The 23,143-nt window shown below is 47.8% G+C and overlaps 1 protein-coding gene across 1 annotated transcript in view; it reads left to right on the forward strand.

The window, feature by feature from the left end:
• Positions 1-22,124, forward strand: part of RASSF6 (Ras association domain family member 6) — a 73,370-nt gene extending 51,246 nt beyond the window's left edge. The window contains exons 7-11 of the mRNA XM_075849777.1: positions 4,022-4,123; positions 16,878-16,929; positions 19,904-20,022; positions 20,109-20,206; positions 21,555-22,124. Coding sequence (XP_075705892.1) covers positions 4,022-4,123; positions 16,878-16,929; positions 19,904-20,022; positions 20,109-20,206; positions 21,555-21,630 — 447 coding nt within the window. The 3' untranslated portion in view covers positions 21,631-22,124. The remainder of the gene's footprint in view (positions 1-4,021; positions 4,124-16,877; positions 16,930-19,903; positions 20,023-20,108; positions 20,207-21,554) is intronic.
• The last annotated feature ends 1,019 nt before the right edge of the window (positions 22,125-23,143 follow it).

Consider the following 23,143-nt stretch of genomic DNA (forward strand, 5'->3'; position numbering starts at 1 on the left):
CATGTCCTGCCTACTGTGCCTCAGATGTTGAAAGGACTATCTACTCATTTTGCACAGTTTGCGGACATCTTTGGCAAGAAGGAAGCTGAGATGCTTCCACACAGGGCGTACAACTGTCCGATTGAAATGGTTTCTGATTCCTCATCTCCCCGTGGATGCATGTACCCCCTCTCCTTGCCAGAGACTCAGTCTATGTCAGCCTATAACAAGGAGAATCTGGAGAGGGGTTTCATACTAAAATCCTCCTCCCCGGCCGGTGCCGGGTTTTTCTTTGTAAAGAAAAAAGACGGATCTCTTTGACCCTGCATTGACTACCCTGGTCTCAACCAGATCACAATCAAAAACACCCTTTACCACTAATCTCGGAATTATTTTATCGGATACGAGGAGCCAAGATCTTCTCTAAACTAGACTTCTGTGGGGCCTACAACCTAATCCGAATCCGTCAAGGTGATGAGTGGAAGACGGCATTTAACACTCGAGATGGGCACTATGAATACCTTGTGATGCACTTCGGCCTGTGTAACAGTCACGCGGTCTTCCAAGAATTTGTCAATGATATCTTCTCAGGTCTCCTCTATGTCTGTGTTGCAGTCTATCTTGATGACATTTTGATCTTCTCCCCAGATCTGATGACATATCGGAGGCATGTCCGTCATGTCTTGCTACGATTAAGGGAGAAACGTCTGTATGCCAAGTTGAAGAAGTGTACTTTTGAAATAAACTATTTGCCCTTCCTGGGCTACATCATCTCAGATCAGGGTCTCAAGATGGATCATGAGAAAGTAAAGTTCGTCCTGGAGTGGCCATGTCCTCAGCCATACAGCGTTTTTTGGGGATTCGCTAACGTATACCGGCAATTTATCCAAAATTTCTCTTCACTGATGGCCCCCATCTCTACCCTTAGCAAGAAAGGTATGACCGCCAAGGTGTGGACTCCAGAGGCAGAATCCACATTCAATAGTCTCAAGAATGCCTTCACTTCAGCCTCTATCCCCATCAGCCTGACGTGTCTCTGCATTTCTCATTGGAGGTGGATGCTTCTTCTGTTGGTGCAGGTGCATTTCTGTTCCAGAGAGGCTTCAAAGGAAAGGCAGTAGTATGTGGCTATTACTCGAGACTTTTAATCCTCCGCAGAAAGCAATTACTCTATTGGGGATCGGGAGTTACTGCCCATCAAATTGGCTCTGGAGCAGTGGAGACATCTGCTAGAGGGCGCAGCTCACTGCATCCTGATATACACCGACCACAAGAACCTCACCCATCTCTAGTCCGCTCAATGGCTAAACCCCCGTCAAGCCAGGTGGTCGCTGTTCTTCACCCGTTTCCAATTTGTGCTCCACTACCGTCCCGTTGACAAAAATGTGAGGGCTGTCCAGGTTGTTTGAAACAGAGGACACTGTGGAGCCTCCTCAAAGTATCATATACCTGTCCTGCATTGTCACTGCCAATCCTTTGCAAGTTGGAGACATCCCTACGGGGAGGAATTTTGTTCGGTTGGCCGACAGGAGAAGAATTCTCCGCTGGGGACACTGCTCCAAACTGCCTGGGCGCGCTGGTGTTCGTAAGACTCGTGACCTGATAACTAGTCATTTCTGGTGGCCCACGCTGCCCAAAGATATTGTGGACTTTGTCTCTTCCTGTACTCTATGTGCTTCTAACAAGGTTGCTCACTCCAAGCCTGCTGGTCTGCTCTAACCTCTGCCTGTACCCAATGCCCCTTGGCAACAAATTGCGATGGACTTTGTCACAGACCTTTCCTCCTCAGCAGGATGCAATACTGTCTGGGTGGTGGTGGACCGGTTCTCAAAGATGGCACATTTTATCCCGCTAACCGGTCTGCCTTCTGCTCCTCGACTCCTCTTCATCCAGCACATCTTCCGCTTGCATAGCTTGCCCCTTCACATCGTGTCTGATTGGGGGTTCAGTTCACCTGAAAATTCTGGAGAGCCCTCTGTAAACTCCTGGATGTGAGATTGGAATTTTTCTCAGCCTACCTCCCCCAGTCCAATAGACAAGTCAAGAGAATTAACCAGATCATGGAGAATTATCTCTGCCACTTTATCTCCATGCAACATGATGACTGGGTACACCTTCTTCCATGGGCTGAGTTCTCATACAACAATCACACAAGTGAGTTCACCACTTCCACACCATTCTACATTGTGTATGGTCAACATTCAAGAATTCCTCTTCCTGTTTCGGCTACATCTCATGTACCTGCAGCTGACTCTGCATTTGGGGACTAGGCAAATCTGGCAACAGACCCGGTCCTCTGTTCTGCTAGCAGTCGATCACATACATACAAGAAGAAGAGAGCCGTCTCCGTATCTTCCGGGTACCAAAGTCTGGCTGTCCTCAAGGAATATCTGTCTGAAGGTGCCTTCATACAAATTTGCTCCCAGGTTCCTCTGACCTTTTGAGATCCTGCAACAAATTAACTCAGTCTCCTATAAGCTTCGGCTGCCTCCTACCCTCAAAATCCCCAACTCCTTTCCTGTGTCCCTCCTGAAGCCTGTGGTCCTGAACCGCTACACTAAAACTCTTAGTCCTGCAGTTGCTCCTAGTGGTTCTTCTGATGTGTTCGAGGTAAAGGAGATCCTGGACGTCAAGAGAATAGGAGGAAGGAGTTTTTATTTGGTGGATTGAAAGGGGTTTGGTCCAGAGGAGAGGTCCTGGGAGCCAGAAGAGAACCTCAATGCCCCTACCCTCATTAAGAAATTCCTCTCTCGCTCTGGTCCCAAGAAGAGAGGGCCTAAGAGGGGGGATACTGTAACATCCACGGCCGCGGACCGTCAAGGTTACTAACCCCTCAACTGCCGCAGCCATGGCCTGAGTGCGTGCTGGTCTGCATCTCCACCCGAAGATACGCCAGCACTCGCTTTTGCTCCGCTTTGCAGTGTCCCATATGAAAATATGGTTCTAATTAGCCTAATCACCCTGGGACCTTGCCTTTTCACTCCTTGCTTGATGGTTGTTTGTATTCCTCTGTTAGTCTTGCAAATGGTCCCTTAGTCGCATCCTGTTCCCTGTTTTTCCGTGACCTGCTACCTGTATCCGGTATCCCATGCTGTGTTTGTTCTTGTGCCCTCTCTAGTGTTGGAGTCGTGTTGTGCCGGCTACTACACCTGCTGACTTACACCATGTCTGGTGTCACCTGCCACGTTTTTTATCACCTACCGCCAAGGTCCCATCTGTGTCTAAGCCACTGCTACTGTCTGGACTATTACAGATACCCTTGTGCTTGGACTTTATATTGACTTGGTACACTGTTGTTTGGCCAGCTGCTACCACGCTACTGTGGTGCTGCCTAGTGGATACACATACCCACAGATAGTGACAGCCTGGCTAAGCATCACAAAGGAGGAAACCCAGCGTTTTTTGATGTCCATGGGTTCCAGACTTTAGGCAGTTATTACCTGCAAAAGAAAAACATTTTATTTATGGTAATGTTAATTTGTTTTAATTACTTTTGAGCCCCTGAAATGAGGAGGCTGTGTAGAAAAATGGTTGGAACTCCTAAACGTTTCACAGGATATTTTTGTTCAATCCCTTGAATTAAACCTGAAAGTCTACACTTCAATTGCATCTCAATTGTTTCATTTTAAATCCAACGTGGTTGCATGCAGAGCCCAAATCATGACCTTTATTACATATATATATATATATATATATATATATATATATATATATATATATATATAGTACTTCATTTTGTATTTGTAATATGGCAGCTCTATTGGGACATCTTCTGGTAGTATTTCGAAGTGCATATTCTAATAATAGGTCTATTATAGCTGTATTTAATAGATAGACACTTATGGGTAAAAAAGATTGATAATCCAAATTTATAAAATATGGCTGTTCCAAGAGAACAATATCATTATGATCATTATGAGCATGCAATCATGGACTCAGATAAAATCACTGGACTCTCCCCAGAGGCTGCTGGGAAAATTTAAAATTTATTCCCAAAATATTCAGCTTGAGATGTTTCCTAATTCCTTAATTCTTTTCACAGACCTCAATTTTCACTCCAGCTTTTGGTTCAGAGACAAAAGTCATGATAAGCAGCAATATGAAAACAAAAGAAGTAATTGAGCAGTTATTACACAAGTTTAAGGTAAGTACAGACTGCATTTTCACTTTCCTGGTTCTTTGTTTTTAAGTATTAGACATATACAATAGTAGGCAGGTGTAAGCCTTAAAGTGTAGCCACACTTAAAGGCTATGTACATCTTTTGCAACCGTTAATTTGTATTGCTCCAATTCATCCAATATAAAAAAAATGAAGAATCATTACATATCATCTTCATAACAAAAATCTCCTAGTGGTTTGTGCCTGCCGCTCCTATGAAGACCTATGTGTTTCTATGGCAACAGACTTTGTAGTCTGTTGCCGTGAAATCACATAGGTCTTCATAAGAGCTGTAGGGACAAACCACTAGGAGAATTTTTTATGAAAAATAAACAAACCCTCCCTAGCCGAATCCTTTAATTTTTCGTTTTATTCCCTTCTATCTGTCCACTACTTTTTGCTAATGTTCATTGAGTAGGTTAGGAAAAAGTAGGAGTCAGATGGAGCTGATAGAGGTTCTTACATATATAAAGTCCTATGAATAGCTTTGTGTTTTCATCGCAACAGACTTTGTAGTCTTTTGTCATTGAAACACATAGGTCTTCATAGTAGGCTGGAGCTACAGGCACAAACCACTGTGAGATTTTATTTTATTTTTAAAATAAACCCTGTCTAGCCCAGGGGCGTCGCTTGCACCGGACCTCCGGGGCCCAAGCCCCGGATCTTTGGCCCGGTGTCCCGTCTCCCCGTTCGACTGCCGCTACAAAAGCTGCAATTGCGGGCAGAGGTCGCGATTGCGACCGAGCCACGGTCCCCGTACCGCTTCTATAGAAAATTACTATAGTAACTGGGGCCTATGTCATAAAAAACACGGGCCCCTGTTACTATAATAATATCACTATACCTACCCTTCCCGAGCGCAGCGTAAGTCCTGACGTCTTCTCGCATCATGACACTGTGCGCCGCACATGCCGTCACGACGCTGGATGGTGTCAGGACATCCGCTGCACCGAACAGCTGGGTAAGTGTAACATCATTACTGCCTGCTAGGATCCTGTATCTAAGCCTGCCTTGTAATAGGCTTACACACAGGTTCCAACAGACAGCAACGCACATAACACGGACGAGATTCATGCTCGTCTGAATGAGCCCTAAGTCTATCAGTTGTGATACTGTCTGCTGGGGTGTAGCTATAGGAGCCTTAGTCTTATAGATATGCCATCTCCGATATATATGTAAAAAAATATATATTTTTCGGGGGTGGGGTAAATATATGTTTCGGGGCTTGTGTGCCTGATCTCTTAAGACCCTAGCAACGCCCCTGGTCTAGCCTAATCCTGCAGTCTCATGACTAGCCTAAGTAGAGTCATGTGCTGATTAAACACTTTACCTTTATTTCCCTTCTTTCGCCTTCCCAATAAAGACACGTGACAACCGAGGTTGGATGTGAAATGGCCACAGCAGCCGTTTATTTATTTAACATAAATTAAATGCAATTTAATCTGAAACATTCGGATAACTCTTTTAGGAATTCGACCAGAGAATTCCTACTATAATTCACATGACCCAACGTGGGTCAATTAACACTAAACAGAGCAGGGGAAGTCCTTGAAGCCATTTTACCGATTTCCTTTAAATTAGCCATCTGCACACCACCACCAACTATTTACCTCCAGCCGTAAACCAACTTGGAAGCACCGCTCACCCCTGCAGATGACTCCAACCACCAGGAGACCACTTCAAAGGGATAACACCCTATGAAGTCTTCAAATGATCTACCATTTTTTGGGGGATGCATACCCCCGATGCGACCCCCCCCCCACCATTTTGTACTGACCAACCTCAAGGACTCCCCCCGCCACAGCGAAACAGGCTTTGACCACCTCAAGCCTGTGAGTCCCTCCAAACCACCACCGCCCTCTCAATTCCTTCTGCTAAAGCCAGGCTCCACATATCAATTCCAACCTAGGTCAAATGTACCCCATCACTCCTCCAATAATTACCGACACCTGACTCCAAATCCTTGTGTCGAACACAAATGCCCCCGTTTCTAGCAACAAAACGTGACACCGCACGGTTTACCTTAATTCGGGCTTTATTAACCCTCTCGACCGATCTTGCCAAACGCCAAAACTTCCTCAGAACGATGTCCGACCAAACAATCACCAGGTGAGGAAAAGCTGCCCATAGATACAATATATCATGTTTAATATCCCGCACTAACTCGCGAAACGGGCGCACCCCCAGATCATTCCCCCCCGCGTGTAACACCAGAACCTCCGGAACCTTGTCTAACTGTGTAATGACAGGGGGGTAGGGAAACAGACAGTGAGCCCTAATCTACCCACCACTCAGTCCCTGCCTACTTGCAACGACCCGCCCTAGGCGACGGGGTACAACTGGGCGACGGTCCCTATGCTCAGTAGGTGCACGGCAGACAAACAGACAAGGGGACACAAGCAAAGGGAAATGAAGCAGTTGCCCACGGCAACACCGTGAGCAACAAGAGAGGTGAACGAGCCGAGTCAAACCAGGAATGTACGAGGTACCAAACGCAGAGCAGGAGAGTAGTCAGTAAGCCGGGGTCAGTATGAAGCAAGGTCAAATAGCTAGGAGCTGCAGCAAGGCCAGGAAACCACACAAGAAGAATCACAAGCAAAGGAGGAACAGGAAAGGCAGGTATAAATAGACAGAGGGCGGGAGCTAGCTCCGTCTGGCAAGGCTGCGATAGGCTCTCCCACTCCTAAGCCTGCCATCCTGAGTGGTGGAAGATGGAGTCAGTCTCAGAGACATAGAACCAGGTGCAGACTGATTACCCATGGGCATATACACAGAAGTTGTGCCTAGCAGATCCTTTGCAGTACCCCCCTTTTTATGAGGGGCCACCGGACCCTTTCTAAGTGGACCTGGTTTATTGGGGAAACGAAGGTGGAACTTCCTGACCAATACCCCAGCGTGAACATCCCGGGCGGGTACCCAAGTCCTCTCCTTAGGCCCATATCCTCTCCAATGGACCAGGTACTGGAGGGAGCCTTGGACCATCTTGCTGTCCACAATCTTGGCCACCTCGAATTCCACCCCCTCAGGGGTGAGAACGGGAACAGGAGGTTTCCTCGAGGGAGCCCAAGACGGGGAGCAGCGTTTAAGGAGAGAGGCATGAAACACGTCGTGTATACGAAAAGATGGGGGCAACTCCAGTCGGAAGGAGACAGGATTGAGGACTTCAATGACCTTATACGGCCCTATAAACCGGGGAGCAAACTTCTTGGACGGGACCTTAAGGCGCAAGTTCTTAGACGATAACCACACCAGATCCCCGACCATAAACAAGGGGTTAGCAGAACGTCTTCTATCAGCCTGAGTTTTTTGTATACTCTGGGACGCCTCTAGGTTTTTCTGAACCTGGGCCCAGACTGTGCACAGTTCCCGATGAACGACCTCTACCTCGGGATTGTTGGAACTACCAGGTGAAACGGAGGAGAACCGTGGATTAAACCCAAAATTACTGAAAAAGGGGGAGACCCCTGATGAGTTACTGACCCGGTTATTAAGGGAAAATTCGGCGAGGTGAATGAATGAGACCCAATCATATTGACAGTCAGAGATAAAACACCTTAAATATTGTTCTAGAGACTGATTAGTCCTCTCAGTTTGGCCATTAGTTTCAGGATGGAAGGCTGAGGAGAAGGACAGATCAATCTCCAACTTTTTACAGAAGGCTCTCCAAAACAATGAAACAAATTGTACCCCTCTGTCCGAAACAATATTGACAGGGACCCCATGGAGACGCAGGATGTGTTTGACAAAAAAGGTAGCTAACGTCTTAGCATTGGGTAGTTTCTTGAGGGGCACAAAGTGGCACATCTTACTGAAGCGGTCTACTACCACCCACACCACCGACTTGCCTTGAGATGGAGGCAAATCGGTGATAAAATCCATGGAGATATTGGTCCAAGGTCTCTGGGAAATGGGCAAAGAACGTAGTAAGCCTGCTGGTCGGGACCTGGGAGTCTTGGACCTGGCACAAACCTCACAAGCGGCGACGTAGGCCTTAACGTCTTTAGGCAACCCAGGCCACCAATAGTTTCTGGCAATGAGGTGTTTGGTACCCAGGATGCCTGGATGACCAGATAGTGCGGAGTCATGATTTTCCCTAAGTACCCTTAGCCGGAATTGCAGGGGAACAAACAGCTTGTTCTCAGGAAGGTTCCCGGGAGCTGAACCTTGATCAGCCGCAATTTCAGAGACTAAATCAGAATCAATAGAAGAAACGACTATACCAGGAGGCAAAATACAAGCAGGATCTTCCTCCGAAGGAGGGCTGGTCATGAAGCTACGCGACAGTGCATCGGCCTTAATATTTTTAGACCCAGCCCTATAGGTAACCAAAAAGTTGAATCTGGTAAAAAATAGCGCCCATCGAGCTTGTCTCGGGTTTAGCCTCCGGGCAGATTCTAGGAAAACCAGATTCTTGTGGTCGGTAAGGACCTTTACCTGGTGCCTAGCCCACTCCAGGAAGTGGCGCCACTCTTCAAATGCCCATTTAATGGCTAAGAGTTTGCGGTTGTCAATATCATAGTTACTCTCAGTGGGCGAAAACTTCCTGGAGAAGTAGGCACAGGGACGGAGATGGGTGAGGGACCTGGTACCCTGGGACAAGACAGCCCCCACTCCCACCTCGGATACGTCAACCTCCACGATAAATGGCTCCATTTGGTTGGGCTGGACCAGCACCGGGGCCGAGATAAAGCACTTCTTAAGGACCTCAAAAGCCTGGACAGCCACAGGAGGCCAGTGGAGGAGATCAGCACCTTTGCGAGTGAGGTCCGTAAGAGGCTTGGCGATGACCGAGAAGTTAGCAATAAATCTCCTGTAATAATTAGCGAACCTCAAGAAACACTGTAACGCCTTCAGGAAGGCAGGTTGGACCCATTCCGCCACAGCCTGGACCTTGGCGGGGTCCATGCGGAATTCATGAGGAGTGAGGATTTGACCCAAAAATGGTATCTCTTGCACCCCAAAGACACATTTTTCGGTCTTAGCAAACAGTTTGTTTTCCCGAAGGACCTAGAGCACCTTCCTCACATGCTCAATGTGGGAGGACAAGTCCTTGGAAAACACAAGTATGTCATCAAGGTACACTACAAGAAATACCCCCAGGTAATCTCTTAAAATCTCATTTATGAAATTCTGGAAGACCGCGGGGGCATTACACAACCCAAAGGGCATGACGAGGTATTCGAAATGACCTTCGGGCGTGTTAAACACAGTCTTCCACTCATCCCCCTCTTTGATGCGGATAAGGTTATACGCCCCCCGTAGATCAAACTTAGAGAACCATTGGGCCCCCTGAACTTGATTAAAGAGATCAGGAATCAAAGGAAGAGGATACTGGTTCCTTACAGTGACCTTATTCAAGTTACGGTAGTCAATGCATGGCCTAAGACCACCATCCTTCTTCCCTACGAAGAAGAAGCCAGCACCTACCGGAGAAGTAGAGGGGTGAATGTAGCCCTTGGCCAGGCATTCCTGGATATACTCTCTCATGGCTTTACGTTCGGGACAAGAAAGATTAATTATCCTACCCTTAGGGAGCTTAGCTCCTGGTACCAAATCGATAGCGCAATCGTATTCTCTATGAGGAGGTAACACTTCGGAGGCTTCCTTAGAGAAAACATCAGCGAAGTCCTGAACAAACTCAGGTAGCGTGTTCACCTCCTCAGGGGGAGAAATAGAATTAACAGAAAAACATGACGTCAAGCATTCATTACCCCATTTGGTAAGCTCCCCAGTATTCCAGTCAAACGTGGGATTATGCAACTGCAACCAGGGATGGCCTAAAACCAAATCGGACGATAATCCCTGCATCAACAGTACAGAGCACTGCTCCAAATGCATGGAGCCAACAAGGAGTTCAAAAACAGGGGTATGCTGAGTAAAATAACCATTAGCAAGAGGAGTGGAGTCGATACCCACTACCGGGACAAGTTTAAGCAAATCAATCAAAGGCATAGCTAGAGACATAGAAAATTCCACAGACATGATACTAGCAGAAGACCCTGAATCCACGAAGGCACTGCCGGTAGCAGACCTACCACCAAAAGAGACCTGAAAGGGAAGCAAGATTTTATTACGTTTCATATTTACGGGAAATACCTGTGCGCCCAAGTGACCTCCCCAATGATCACTTAGGCGCGGAAGTTTTCCGGCTGCTTATTCTTACGCCTAGGACAGGTGTTCACTTGATGTTTGTCATCCCCACAATAGAAGCAGAGACCATTCTTCCTGCGGAACTCTCTACGTTGTCGGGGGGACACAGAGGCCCCGAGTTGCATAGGTACCTCCGAGTCTTCCGTGGAAGAGCGAAGCAATGGGACCTCAGGAGGAATCATGGGGGAGTCAGGGGGGAAAACACAAAAACGTTCAAGTTGTCGTTCCCTGAGACGTCGGTCAAGTCGTACCGCTAAAGCCATAACCTGGTCTAAGGAGTCAGAACAGGGATAGCTAACTAGCAGGTCTTTCAGGGCGTTTGACAGACCCAACCTAAACTGGCACCTTAAGGCAGGGTCATTCCACCGAAAAGCTACGCACCACTTCCTAAAGTCAGAACAATACTCCTCCACAGGTCTCTTACCCTGACGTAAGGTCACCAGCTGACTCTCGGCAAAGGCAGTCCTGTCAGTCTCGTCATAAATGAGTCCGAGAGCAGAAAAGAAAAGATCAACGGGGGAAAGTTCAGGGGCGTCAGGAGCCAGGGAGAAGGCCCATTCTTGGGGCCCTTCCTGGAGCTGGGACATAATTATACCCACCCGCTGGCTCTCAGAAGAGTGGGGCTTTAAGCGAAAGTAGAGCTTACAACTCTCCCGAAAGGAGAGAAAAGTCCTCCGGTCCCCTGAGAACCGGTCAGGCAACTTGAGGTGGGGTTCAAAAGGTGAGGTGAGGGGCACTACCATGGTAGCGTCAGGCTGGTTTACCCTCTGAGCCAGGGCCTGGACCTGTAGGGAGAGACCCTGCATTTGCTGAGCCAGGGTCTCAAGGGGGTCCATAGTAGTGTGAGGGACCAGGGTAGCCTAGGTATATGGGCTTGTGATTATGTAATGACAGGGGGGTAGGGAAACAGACAATGAGCCCTAATCTACCCACCACTCAGTCCCTGCCTACTTGCAACGACCCGCCCTAGGCGACAGGGTACAACTGGGTGACGGTCCCTACGCTCAGTAGGTGCACGACAGACAAACAGACAAGGGGACACAAGCAAATGGAAATGGGGCAGTTGCCCACGGCAACACCGTGAGCAACAAGAGAGGTGAACGAGCCGAGTCAAACCAGGAATGTACGAGGTACCAAACGCAGAGCAGGAGAGTAGTCAGTAAGCTGGGGTCAGTATGAAGCAAGGTCAAATAGCTAGGAGCTGCAGCAAGGCCAGGAAACCACACGAGAAGAATCACAAGCAAAGGAGGAACAGGAATGGCAGGTATAAATAGACAGAGGGCGGGAGCTAGCTCCGTCTGGCCAGGCTGCGATAGGCTCTCCCACTCCTAAGCCTGCCATCCTGAGTGGTGGAAGATGGAGTCAGTCTCAGAGACATAGAACCAGGTGCAGACTGATTACCCATGGGCGTATACACAGAAGTTGTGCCTGGCAGATCCTTTACAAACTGAGAGTATGTCTGAAACTCAGCAAGTACCCGGCTCCACAACATACCTCGGATGCCCAGCCAGTGTACAACCACATCGTGCCGCGGAATGCGAAGCTGGCGGCCATCTGGGCGAAAGTCCGCCCGCAATGCCCCCCAGTGCACAAAAGAATGTCCTAAAATCCACACTAAGCAAGGGTGATGATCTGAAAATAAAGAACAAAACCGCACATGTCAAACAATCAAAGCCACCTTACCGACTCACAACAAATGAGGGCGCACGTCCGAAACCTATTGGACTCCCACCGGCCGATGCGCCGCACGCCCTCGTCGTCCAACCCCCAACGCCCCGCTTCAGTAGCAGCGCCGATCCTGAACGAGTGAGATGAGTAATACCCCTGCCCCATGCCAACTACAGCCAAGCATTTTTTAAACACCGCACCAAATTGATACCTGGACAGAAACTAGCCATTCTCATGACGGAGCAATGGCGACTCAGGCCCACCAACAAGTGGCTTAAAAGCCACCAAACAAGCAACTGGACACATCGCCGACCCTGCGAGGGCAAACAACACTATCCGCTTCCCCCGGCCCGCCTGATCCGTCTTGGACCGCCGCAAAAACAACTCTAGTCTGTCCTCATATAGACCCATGTCAGCCTGCCGCAATCCCCCAGCCCTAGCCGCACTAGGAGAAACCAACTCCCCAATTTTGAGTGCTCCGAAAAACGCGAGGGAAAAAGCCAAACGGAACAACACTACCTCATCAGGTGAATTACAAACAGCTCCCAGCGATGCACCCAACGACAGCACCCAATATGTTTGGACACATCCTGAAAACCCCGTAATTTGAATCCAATCGCCAAACCAGCAACGAAACGATTCAGTTTTGCCGGGGAAAACCCCGCCTCCCAAGCATCCCCCAACCAGTACAATAACACCACCAACCTGTCTTGCGCCGTGCTGACGTTACCCAACACTCTTACCCACTCCTCACACTGCTGCCAACACGCCGAATAAGCGCTCCACGTCGCACTCGCCAACGACTTTTCAATTAACCGTTCCACGGGACCGAAATCAGACCCCAGAGATGTTCCGGGCAAGCCAAACCGACCAGCTCCGCTCCCTGTGCCATTTGACGAAAACGATCCCACTGCGAGCGAGAAAGAGCATCAGCAATACAATTGGAAACCCCAGGTACATGCAGCGCAACCACCCACGTGTTTAACTACAAGCACACCAAAACTAGATGACGCAACAACTGAACCACAGGGTGGAGAAGTTGTTAATTGCTAACACCACCCCCATGTTATCGCAGTGGACACAAACCTTTTTATCCCTGAGCCTGTCCCCCTAAATGGTCACCGCCACCACGATGGGGAACAGCTCAAGCAGGGCCAGATTTCGCGTAAGACCACCAGTCACCCAGCTGTCCGGCTAGTTCCCCGCACACCATTGTCCTCCTGCATACGCGCCAAAACCACCCGACCCTGCCGCGTCAGTAAACAGCTCCAACTCGCCCATCTCCTATACCTTCGACATCCACAATGATCTACCATTATACTGCCTGAGGAACTCGTCCCATACCTGCAGATCCGCCCTATGCTCCCCACCAATCCTCACAAAATGATGGGGCGCCCGGATACCCGCCGTCGCCGACGCCAACCTCCTACTAAAAATTCTACCCATTGGCATAATTCGACAGGCAAAGTTCAACTTCCCAAGCAGCGACTGAAGATCGCGCAAAGTGATCTTCTTCAATTGGCAAGCCCGCCTGACCTCCTGTCGCAATGGCAATAATTTATCCTCAGGAAGCCTGCACTCCATTGCCACTGAATCAATTTGAATCCCCAAAAAACAGATACCGGGCCCTCTGTTTTCCCAGGCGCCAAAGGGATTCCAAAATCCGTCGCAACCTTCTGCAAGGAATACAACAAATGACCGCAAACCCGGGACCCGCTGGGGCCCATGAACAAAAAATCATCAAGATAATGTATTAAGGAATCGACCCCAGCTACACCCTTCGTCACCCATTCCACGAAACTACTAAACGCCTCGAAGTATGCGCAAGAAAGGGAGCACCCCATTGGAAGACACCTATCAACATAAAACCCCCCGCTCCAGAAGCAACCCAACAGCCGTTGGCTTTCTGGATGTACCGGCAGCAAGCGAAAAGCCGCCTCAATGTCATTCTTTGCCAACAACGCACCGGGCCCCGCCTCCCGTACTAACGCCACCGCTTTGTCAAATGAAGTGTAAACAACTGAACATAAGTCGTGATCTATCCCATCGTTCACCGACGCTCCCCTGGGAAACGACAAATGCTGGATCAAACGGAATTTGTGAGGCTCCCGCTTTGGCACAACTCCCAAGGGTGATACCACTAAATTCTCAATCGGCGGCTCGGCAAAAGGACCGGACATCCGACCCAAAGACACTTCTTTGAAATGCTTTTCCGAAACGACCGCCGCGTGCAGATAAGCCGACTTAAGTTTGCGCCGTGTAACCGGAACCTCATATGGAGGGGGGGGGGAATAACAAAACCAAACGAAAACCCCTCATAAATTAACTTAACCCTATCCGGATATTCACTTAGATACGGGGCCATCCTTTCCACCCTTACCGGCGACCGCCCCTTGACCAACTGAAGCGGACTGAGGGCCTGCCCGCCTACCTTTCCGCATAAATTTTGAGGTCCCGTGCGAGGAGCCATTACACTCCGAACAGACATGCTTAAATTTACAGGTGGCCCCGAACTTACACTGGCCATCGTTGAATTGCCAGCAGAAACCCAGTTTTGACCCGGAACCTTGCCCGGGTTGACTAGATTGGCCCCCTTGGCCAACGCTCCCGGGAAAGGACTGCTTAACCGGCGCCGTAACCCGCAACCACAACGCAATATCCTTTTGATCCCACCGGATCGCCGTCCGGACCGCCTTCGGCTGGCGAAATTGCTCGTTGTACTGCAACCACGCCTGGCCCCCGTACGCCCGATAGGCCTCCCTGATGGCATCAAAATAACAAAACAACGCAGAGCAATTTTCCGGCGCCTTTTCCCCATTCACGCTTGCCAAAATAGCGAAAGCTTGCGACCAGTTGGCGAACCTCTGCGGGATAAGCCTATACCGCCGACGTTCTTCCTCCTCTTTCTTACTCTCGTCCCGCTTGCCCTTATCCAAATTGAACTTTGCAAGCGGCAGAAGAGAAAATATCTCCACGTATTCATCCTTCCAAATCCGTTCCCGTACCTCTTGCTTAAGATGAGCCCCTAAAGGGCCATCGAAAAAGATGTACATCTCGCCCTGAGCGCGATCATCAAGCCGAATCCTATCCCCATCCTTCTGCGTCTCAGTTTGGACAGACACAGCTACCGCTTCTTTTGCCACCCCCGGGACCTCCCCAACCATGGGCCGCGACTGTACATCACGAGGACCTTCCAAAACCACCACCGGAGACCCCGCCGGCACTACAGGCGCTGCTGCCCTATCTAAGCGCCCGACTATCTCGCGCAAACAACCCACTAAATCTGTTAAGCCATCGCGCCCGGCAACGCCACTACCCCGCTCGCTGACCCACCCCCAATACCCGACATGAAAATTGCTGGATACGGTAACGTAGGAGTTACACACTCACCAGGCTGCCCAGGTGCTGTATTCCCGCCAGCCGGAAAATCCTGACCGCGTTGCGACTCATCCAGCTCTCCATCTTCCAAATCCTCTCTCGCCGCCGACTGGTACTCGCACCAACATCTACGACACGGGGATCCCGGCACGCTGACAGATGGGCAGGCAACCTGCCGCCCGACCGCAGGGACCCCGAATTCCCGCCGGACCTGTTGCCTCATCGTCGTCGCTGATCTTGGCGTCCTCACCGATGCTCTCGAGGAAGCCTGCCCCCTGGCCGGAACATCACCATGCGGGGCGGCCGTATACTGCCCTCCAAACACAGCTTCTGAAGGCGGCGGTGTGACAGGGAGCCCAGCTTGCGACTCCCTGTTGACCGCCGAGCCCCGTCGCGGCTGAGGATTCCTGCCAGGACGCAGGCCCTGGGAGGAGGCGCCCGTCCCAGCAGCCTGGCCTGCAGCGTCCCTAGAGGGGCTCCCCCTGCGACGCCAGGCCCGCGGGACCACGTCCGGACTAAGACGCTCTGGTGGGCGAGTCCTACGGGAGCGGCGGGGTGACCTAGCCTGGGCAGCCGCCGCTCCCGCCGAAGCCCTCTGCTTTATTACAGCAGGGGCAGACATTAACAGTTCTCCCCCCACCACCATATCCCCAGCGTCTGAGAGGGGGGTGGGGGAGGGGAGCGCATCAGCGCGGGCTGCCGACCCAGACGACAGGCCCGCTGCTGCCTGCAGCTGCTCGAGAAGCAAGACCGGGGACGCCATTGCGGTAAGCAGACCTCTCTAACCTGACCGCAGCAAAGATCTGCCTGTTTCTCCTCCCGCTGCTTCCGGCTCAATGCTGAAAACAGCGGGAAGAGCAGTTACCACACCCCGGCTCCTCCCATCTCTCCCTCCTCCCTCACCTACCTGTCCTTCCTATTGGCTGAACCCTCCCTCCTACGGCAGTCATGGAGGCTTCCCGTTAAGCCCTCCGTGCTGCCGTCCAGCCTCTGCTTTCCCTTCTGTCTGTCTGTCTGCTACTCTTTGCTACTGTGCATTAGGTAGGTTAGCAAAACCTAGGGGTCAGATGGAGCTGATAGAGCTACTAGCGCATACATTTTTTTTCATGATATGACTGGAAAAGGTGATTGTAATATAATGAGGATTTAGTAACACCGTGGCAGTGCTATACGTTTCAGCTATTGAGCTGCGCCAAGTTTCTCTGTCCTAAGAAAACTGGCACAATAACATTGATAAAGATGCCCAATGTGTTTTTTAATAAATAAATTGGGAATTATTTATAAAGATTAGCAAAAGAAAATTAAATGTAAATGCTGTCCACAGCAACCAGTAAGATTGAGGTAGTTTATCAGTGGTTGATGTTGGCAATTCTTTTTGTTTTAAAAGCTTGTACTGTATATTTAAAACTTCATTGTTTTGGTAGCTACAAATTATGAATGTTCTAACAGTCTAAGAGAATCACCTTTATTACTAATAGCAGCTCATTAAAATAAAGTTGACTATAGTATTAAGTTACCTTTTAAAAATGTTTTTGCTTGACAGATTGAGACTAGTCCGAATGAATTTGCACTATACATTATCCATGCCTCAGGAGGTGAGTATTTTTTTTTGTGTTGGTGAGTTGAGGGCATAACCTATGAGCTGCACAAGTGCAACTGAGCTACTTATTGTCACAGATTTTCGGTTCAGATTCCGCACTGAAAATCTGCAGAGCCCTCTGTAAACTCCTGAATTTACAGTACAATTCATTTGGTTGGGGTTTACAAAACCTATCCACATGTAGCAAAAGGAATCTGGGTGGTATTCAGAGCAAATTTAAGCTAAAATCTGTATGATACCCATTCTGTTGTGGAGCAGATTTTCAATGCGGCTTTTACCCTTTGCAATGTAAAGGGTGAAATCCGTCACAAAAGCCATGGCGGAAAATATCTGCCACGTTTTGCTTCGGTATCTTAGAAAATTGGTGGTGAACAATGCCAACTAATGGTGGGCAAGATTCAGTAGTGATGGCTGTAGTCAGTGTGTGTACTAAGTGTTGGGAAATACAGCCTTCACTTCGCTGCTTTCCAGACTAGCGTACACTCAGCAGGTACATAAGTCTTTATAAATGACACCTAGTGATGTCTGGTAGAGAATGTATAAGGCCCCATGCACACGAACCTGCTTTTGCGGACGCAATTCCCCCGAAAATCCATGGGAGAATTGCGGCCCCATTCATTTCTTAGGGCCCATGCACACGACCGTGGTTTCGACAGTCCGTGCATGGCCCAGGAGCCTGGTCCGCAGAAAGAATGGACATATCTTATTACGGCTGTGTTCTGCGGTCCAGACTCATAGAAAATAATGGACGCGGCCATGTGCACGTCCCGTGATTTGCGGACGGCTCGCGGGTGACACTATGCCCCTGGCCGACCCGAAAATCATGGCCGTGCACATAGCAACGGTCGTGTGCATGAGGCCTAAGAATGTAAATAATTGCCACATATGTTGCCTGGCTATTGCTAGAAGCGCAGGAGTATGCTCATTGTAAAATTCTGAATATTCTATTTACAGCTGAGGGATGCTGAGAATTTCCTCTCTTTTGCATTGGTGCTCAGAATAACTATGTGAAATCTTCATGCCTCTACAGAACTACAAACATTTCTGATCTTTGAGATGATGATCAGAGCTTTAGTTTCGAGGCAAGACCTGGTATAGCATTACACAGATTGTGGATGAGCTACAATAACAGCATGCTCTAACTAAAAAATAAGCGGGCCCTTTTTTTTTTTTTCTAATTATTTGTAACCCCTTTAAACATTATAATGTGGGGGTTGAAGTTGGAGGAAGAAGCATCTTAAACCAAGCTTCCGACCAGGTCTAAGAAAACAGTGCAGAATGTGCCATGTAGCTGCTGATAAAGCTGTCATTTCTGGTCAAAATTGCAAATGTTACTGCTAATTATACACTATTACTTCAGATACATTTCTAAATCTGGACAAGTATTCTCTGCAAGGATTCTTCACAACAAAAACAGACTTATATTGACTGAGCTAGATTTTAAGTAACTCTTACTGGGAACAGGTTTGGTGAAATGTAAATACTGTCACAATTTTGAGTTATGTTTTCGATTTATTGATTTCAAACTCTATGCTTGGTCTGACCTGGTGTACCAGTGTTTTACTTTGGTGAGACACAATTCTGTCATAAGCTTTAGCAGGGCATATCGGTTTCATAGAAGGGCTCCCCTGCTTAAAGAGGCTGTGTCACCAGATTTTGCAACCCCTATCTGCTATTGCAGCAGATAGGCGCTGCAATGTAGATTACAGTAACGTTTTTATTTTTAAAAAACGAGCATTTTTGGCCAAGTTATGACCATTTTTGTAGTTATGCAAATGAGGCTTGCAAAAGTCCAAGTGGGTGTGTTTAAAAGTAAAAGTCCAAGTGGGCGTGTATTATGTGCGTACATCGGGGCGTTTTTAATACTTTTACTAGCTGGGCGCTCTGTCGAGAAGTATCATCCACTTCTCTTTAGAACGCCCAGCTTCTGCCAGATCACGCTGTGACGTCACTCACAGGTCCTGCATCGTGTCAGACGAGCGAGGACACATCGGCACCAGAGGCTTCAGTTGATTCTGCAGCAGCATCGGCGTTAGCAGGTAAGTCGATGTAGCTACTTACCTGCAAACGCTGATGCTGCTGCAGAATCAACTGTAGCCTCTGGTGCCGATGTGTCCTCGCTCGTCTGACACGATGCAGGACCTGTGAGTGACGTCACAGCGTGATCTGGCAGAAGCTGGGCGTTCTGAAGAGAAGTGGATGATACTTCTCATCAGAACGCCCAGCTAGTAAAAGTATTAAAAACGCCCCGATGTACGCACATAATACACGCCCACTTGGACTTTTACTTTTAAACACACCCACTTGGACTTTTGCAAACCTCATTTGCATAACTACAAAAATGGTCATAACTTGGCCAAAAATGCTCGGTTTTTAAAAATAAAAACGTTACTGTAATCTACATTGCAGCACCTATCTGCTGCAATAGCAGATAGGGGTTGCAAAATCTGGTGACAGAGCCTCTTTAAGACCCCCGTCTATTAGCCAGAGCAGAGAACAACTGCAGAGCGGCTGCAGCTCTAGTGGACTATTCGTGTCCATGTATTTCCCGATCTGGAATACTAATCGCATCCTTGTATTACGTGGTCAGCCTTATATTTCCTGCCGCCGATACAGGATTGTGGGGCTACCAGTGGGTCCTCATTTACAGAAGGTCCATATGGGACAACTCTTTAAGCCAAATATGGAGGATTCCCCAGTTTTCAGGATCCTCTTGACCCATTTGCAAATTTATGGCACATTGATAAATCTGTTCAGCTGAAATGCTATACAAAAATATTCATGTTTATAGTTGCTGCCACCAGAGGACGCAGTATAGTTGTAGAGATGCAGCTGTAGCACTTAGGCCTTCTCCTTCTCTTTGTACAGAATACAATGACAAAAGATTCTATTACATTTATCATAATGTTTCTTCTTATATTGAATGCATCAGTGAATTATTGTAAACAAGTGAAATATCTCTTCTCTAGAAAAGAAGAAACTGAAAAGCACAGACTGTCCGCTCTGGGAAAGACTATTACAAGGCCCTTCAGGAAACATAGCAAGGATGTTCCTTATGGACAGAGAAGCAGAAGAGATCAGCAGCGATGTATATATACGTTACCTTTGTAACATAACTAGGTTTATTGCTGCTAGGAGAGCATGTGACCAATACTTCCTTCTTTTTCCCAACAGGTAGCACAGTATATTAAATTTAGCCTCCCCCTTTTGACAAACATTTTGCAACGACTCAACGAGGAGGAAGAGCGAGTAATACAAAGGACAATTGCTAAGTAAGTAGCTTGTTTTTAATAGAGATTATTCTGTATATTTCTGACTATGATCATTCATGTATTTAATAGTCTGAATAATAGAGCAGCGGGCAGAGGTCACTTATAACATAGGGAAAGTCTTTTGGGAGTAAGGGCAATCTTTTACCTTGTGCACTGGGTCTTACTTTGGATCCTCTAATGCAGTGGTTTCCAACCTGTGACTCTCTAGCTGTTACGAAGCCACAACTCCCAGCATGCTATGACTGATCATGGCCGTCAAGACATGATTTGGTTTATAGTTTTGCAAAAGCTTATGAGCCATAGGTTGGAAACCACTTCTCTAAGGTGCGTTTTTTCTAAAAATCTAGCATATTTAGGGGAAAAAATTGGTAATTAGTAATCATTAACTTGTTTTTGTGCTACCTAATGTTTACTCCCTAAGGGTTCATGCACAATACACATACAGCACAATACAACCGTTATGACTTCTATGGGGTCCTACTGTACCTCTGTAAGCTTCAGATTTCATAGGTGGCATTGCTCCACAAGATGCCGTATTAAGGAGCTATGCTCCCCTAGAGAATAACTTCAAAATAAGGTACCATACGGAGGATCCATACACTGGTAGGGAGGCCTACCAGGGGCTTATTTCCCTCTCTCCATCGAAATAAATATGCACATACATTTTTAAGGTGGAGTGATGAGCGATAGAGAAGCAAGTTTTCGCACGACAGCTATCTCATTTGTATGTCCAGCTTTAAGGTGCTTTTACATGAGCAGACTTTCGCCTGGTAAAGGCGATCGACACTACAGCATATCGGCCAGTTCTTGTTTGGTCCAATTAAATGGTGTGATAATCGGAATTTATACGAGTGTTCGTCCCCATACTTTTTTCATCTTGTCGGCAGCAGCTCCCATGTTCACATAGAAAGATGTGCTGCCGACAAGCGACCATTTTCAGATCAGCTGACAAATGAGCCTTTGCTCGATTGTTGGTTGATCGCTGCTCTGTTTACACAAGTCAATGCTCGGAAAGTAGCATTTGTACACTCTTTCGCCTCAGCACTCTCTAGTTTGCCTGATCATTGGCCCGTTTAAGTGCCCAGGCGGTTTATATAATAAATACAGTAGTCAAGGTCGATAAAGCCCATTGGTGTGCGGATAACACAATGAGAATCAATCAATAATTAGCTATCTGCATTTCTAGAGATAAGTACAATCGCTGTACTGTAGGTATCCTAAATGGCTTTGCCCACAATGGGCATTTATATAAAGTGAATATTATAAACCTGGAAGGCGTTACTCCGACAAATATTGTTTTCTTATTGCAAATTTTGCATTACTATGTTTTTATTGTCTACTTTTTTAGGTATGTCCATGAAAAATCCATGTTACGTCAATATCTTCATTCAAAAGCTGCAAAAAAGACAGAAACCACAGTATAATAGTTTCAAAATAATTTTATAAAGAACGACTGGATGACTATGAAACTGTCATTGTTTTAGATGGAAAGAGACTACAGAGAACATTTTACTCTTAGACTGAATCTCATATGACAACGGACCACTCGTCTAGACTCCAAAGATGTTCGGAGTTGAGCTTCTTACAGGGGCATAACTATAATGATTGCAGAGGCTGCGGTCGCACCTGGGCCCTAGAGCCTGAAAGGGCTCTTCTGTCCCATATAAGTAGACCAGTACGATGAATGAAATGTGATAGTTGCGGGGCCCTGTTACAAATTATGCATTGGGGCCCTAGAGCTTCAAGTTACTGCTCTGGAGTTGTACTATCATCTATAAGATATATTTGAATGTTAATTATGAAATATGAAGTGGTGTTAACACTGACAGCTAAATGAGCTACTTAAAGTGTATCAGTTTTATTTGAAATGAACTGTCACTATTCTTTCCAGATATTTAATGTATACCTCAAGGTTTATGGTAACCTTAATAGACAATCTCAGTCTTAAAATATAAACTCTTATCTCATGATTGTGAGTATTTTTCTTTTGGGATAGGAGGGCAATTTGGGGCTGTGTGGGATCAGACCTTGTCTAGGAGATTTTCACTAGTTTGGAGGTCACTCCCCCACCTCTCCACTCTTTCTTCGTGTGCTTCAGACATAGGGGGAGCAGGGAGTCAATCACAAGTGAAGAGAATTGCTTTCTGCCTAATTATTAAACAGAAGAAATGTGAGGAAGGTATAATTGCCACCCAGTAGATGTCTGTCCTCTCACTGTATACAGGGCCGCCATCAGGAATTTCAGGGCCCCCTACAGCTAAATTTTCTGGGCCCCCATACCGTGGCACCGCCTGTTAACGGTACTCCGTCCAGCACTATATTATGGGCCGCCATCAGGGGGGGTATTATGGGTACTGATGTGAGAGGCCCGGCCAAACCTAATTGAAAGGGGGGCCCGGCAACTGCCGCGACTTGCCTTTGGTAGAAAAAAAACAGGCCCCTGCAATGGGGCTTGTTTTTTTCACCAAAAGAATGTCGTGAGCTGCGGGCCCCCCTTTCAATTAGGTTTGGCCGGGCCTCTCACATCAGTACCCATAATACCCCCCCTTATGGCGGCCCTGGGTAGCATGGGGGTCGTCAAACACTGCCGCCCGTGCGACCGATCGCGCACACCTGCAAACTCCCGCGCATGCCTGGAACTGCGCACCGAATTTTGAGGCAGATTTTGACCTGCCCACACTATCTTGCCGCGTTTTTTGCCCGCGGCGATTGATGATAGACAAAAAACGCAGCGAAAAATGCATTTTCTGCCTCCCATTGATTTAGATGGGAGGTCAGAGGCAGAACCGCGGCAAGAAAGGACGTGCTGATTTTTCTTTTTTCCGCGACTGGCTCCCATTGATTTCAGATTAAATCAATGGGAGGCGGTTTTGGAAGTTTTTTTGGTACTAATTCTGACGCAGTGTCCGAGTCAATATCAAGGCCCAAAAACTCTGT

The sequence above is a fragment of the Rhinoderma darwinii genome, chromosome 1 (genome assembly GCF_050947455.1).
Source record: "Rhinoderma darwinii isolate aRhiDar2 chromosome 1, aRhiDar2.hap1, whole genome shotgun sequence".
NCBI lineage: Eukaryota > Metazoa > Chordata > Amphibia > Anura > Rhinodermatidae > Rhinoderma > Rhinoderma darwinii.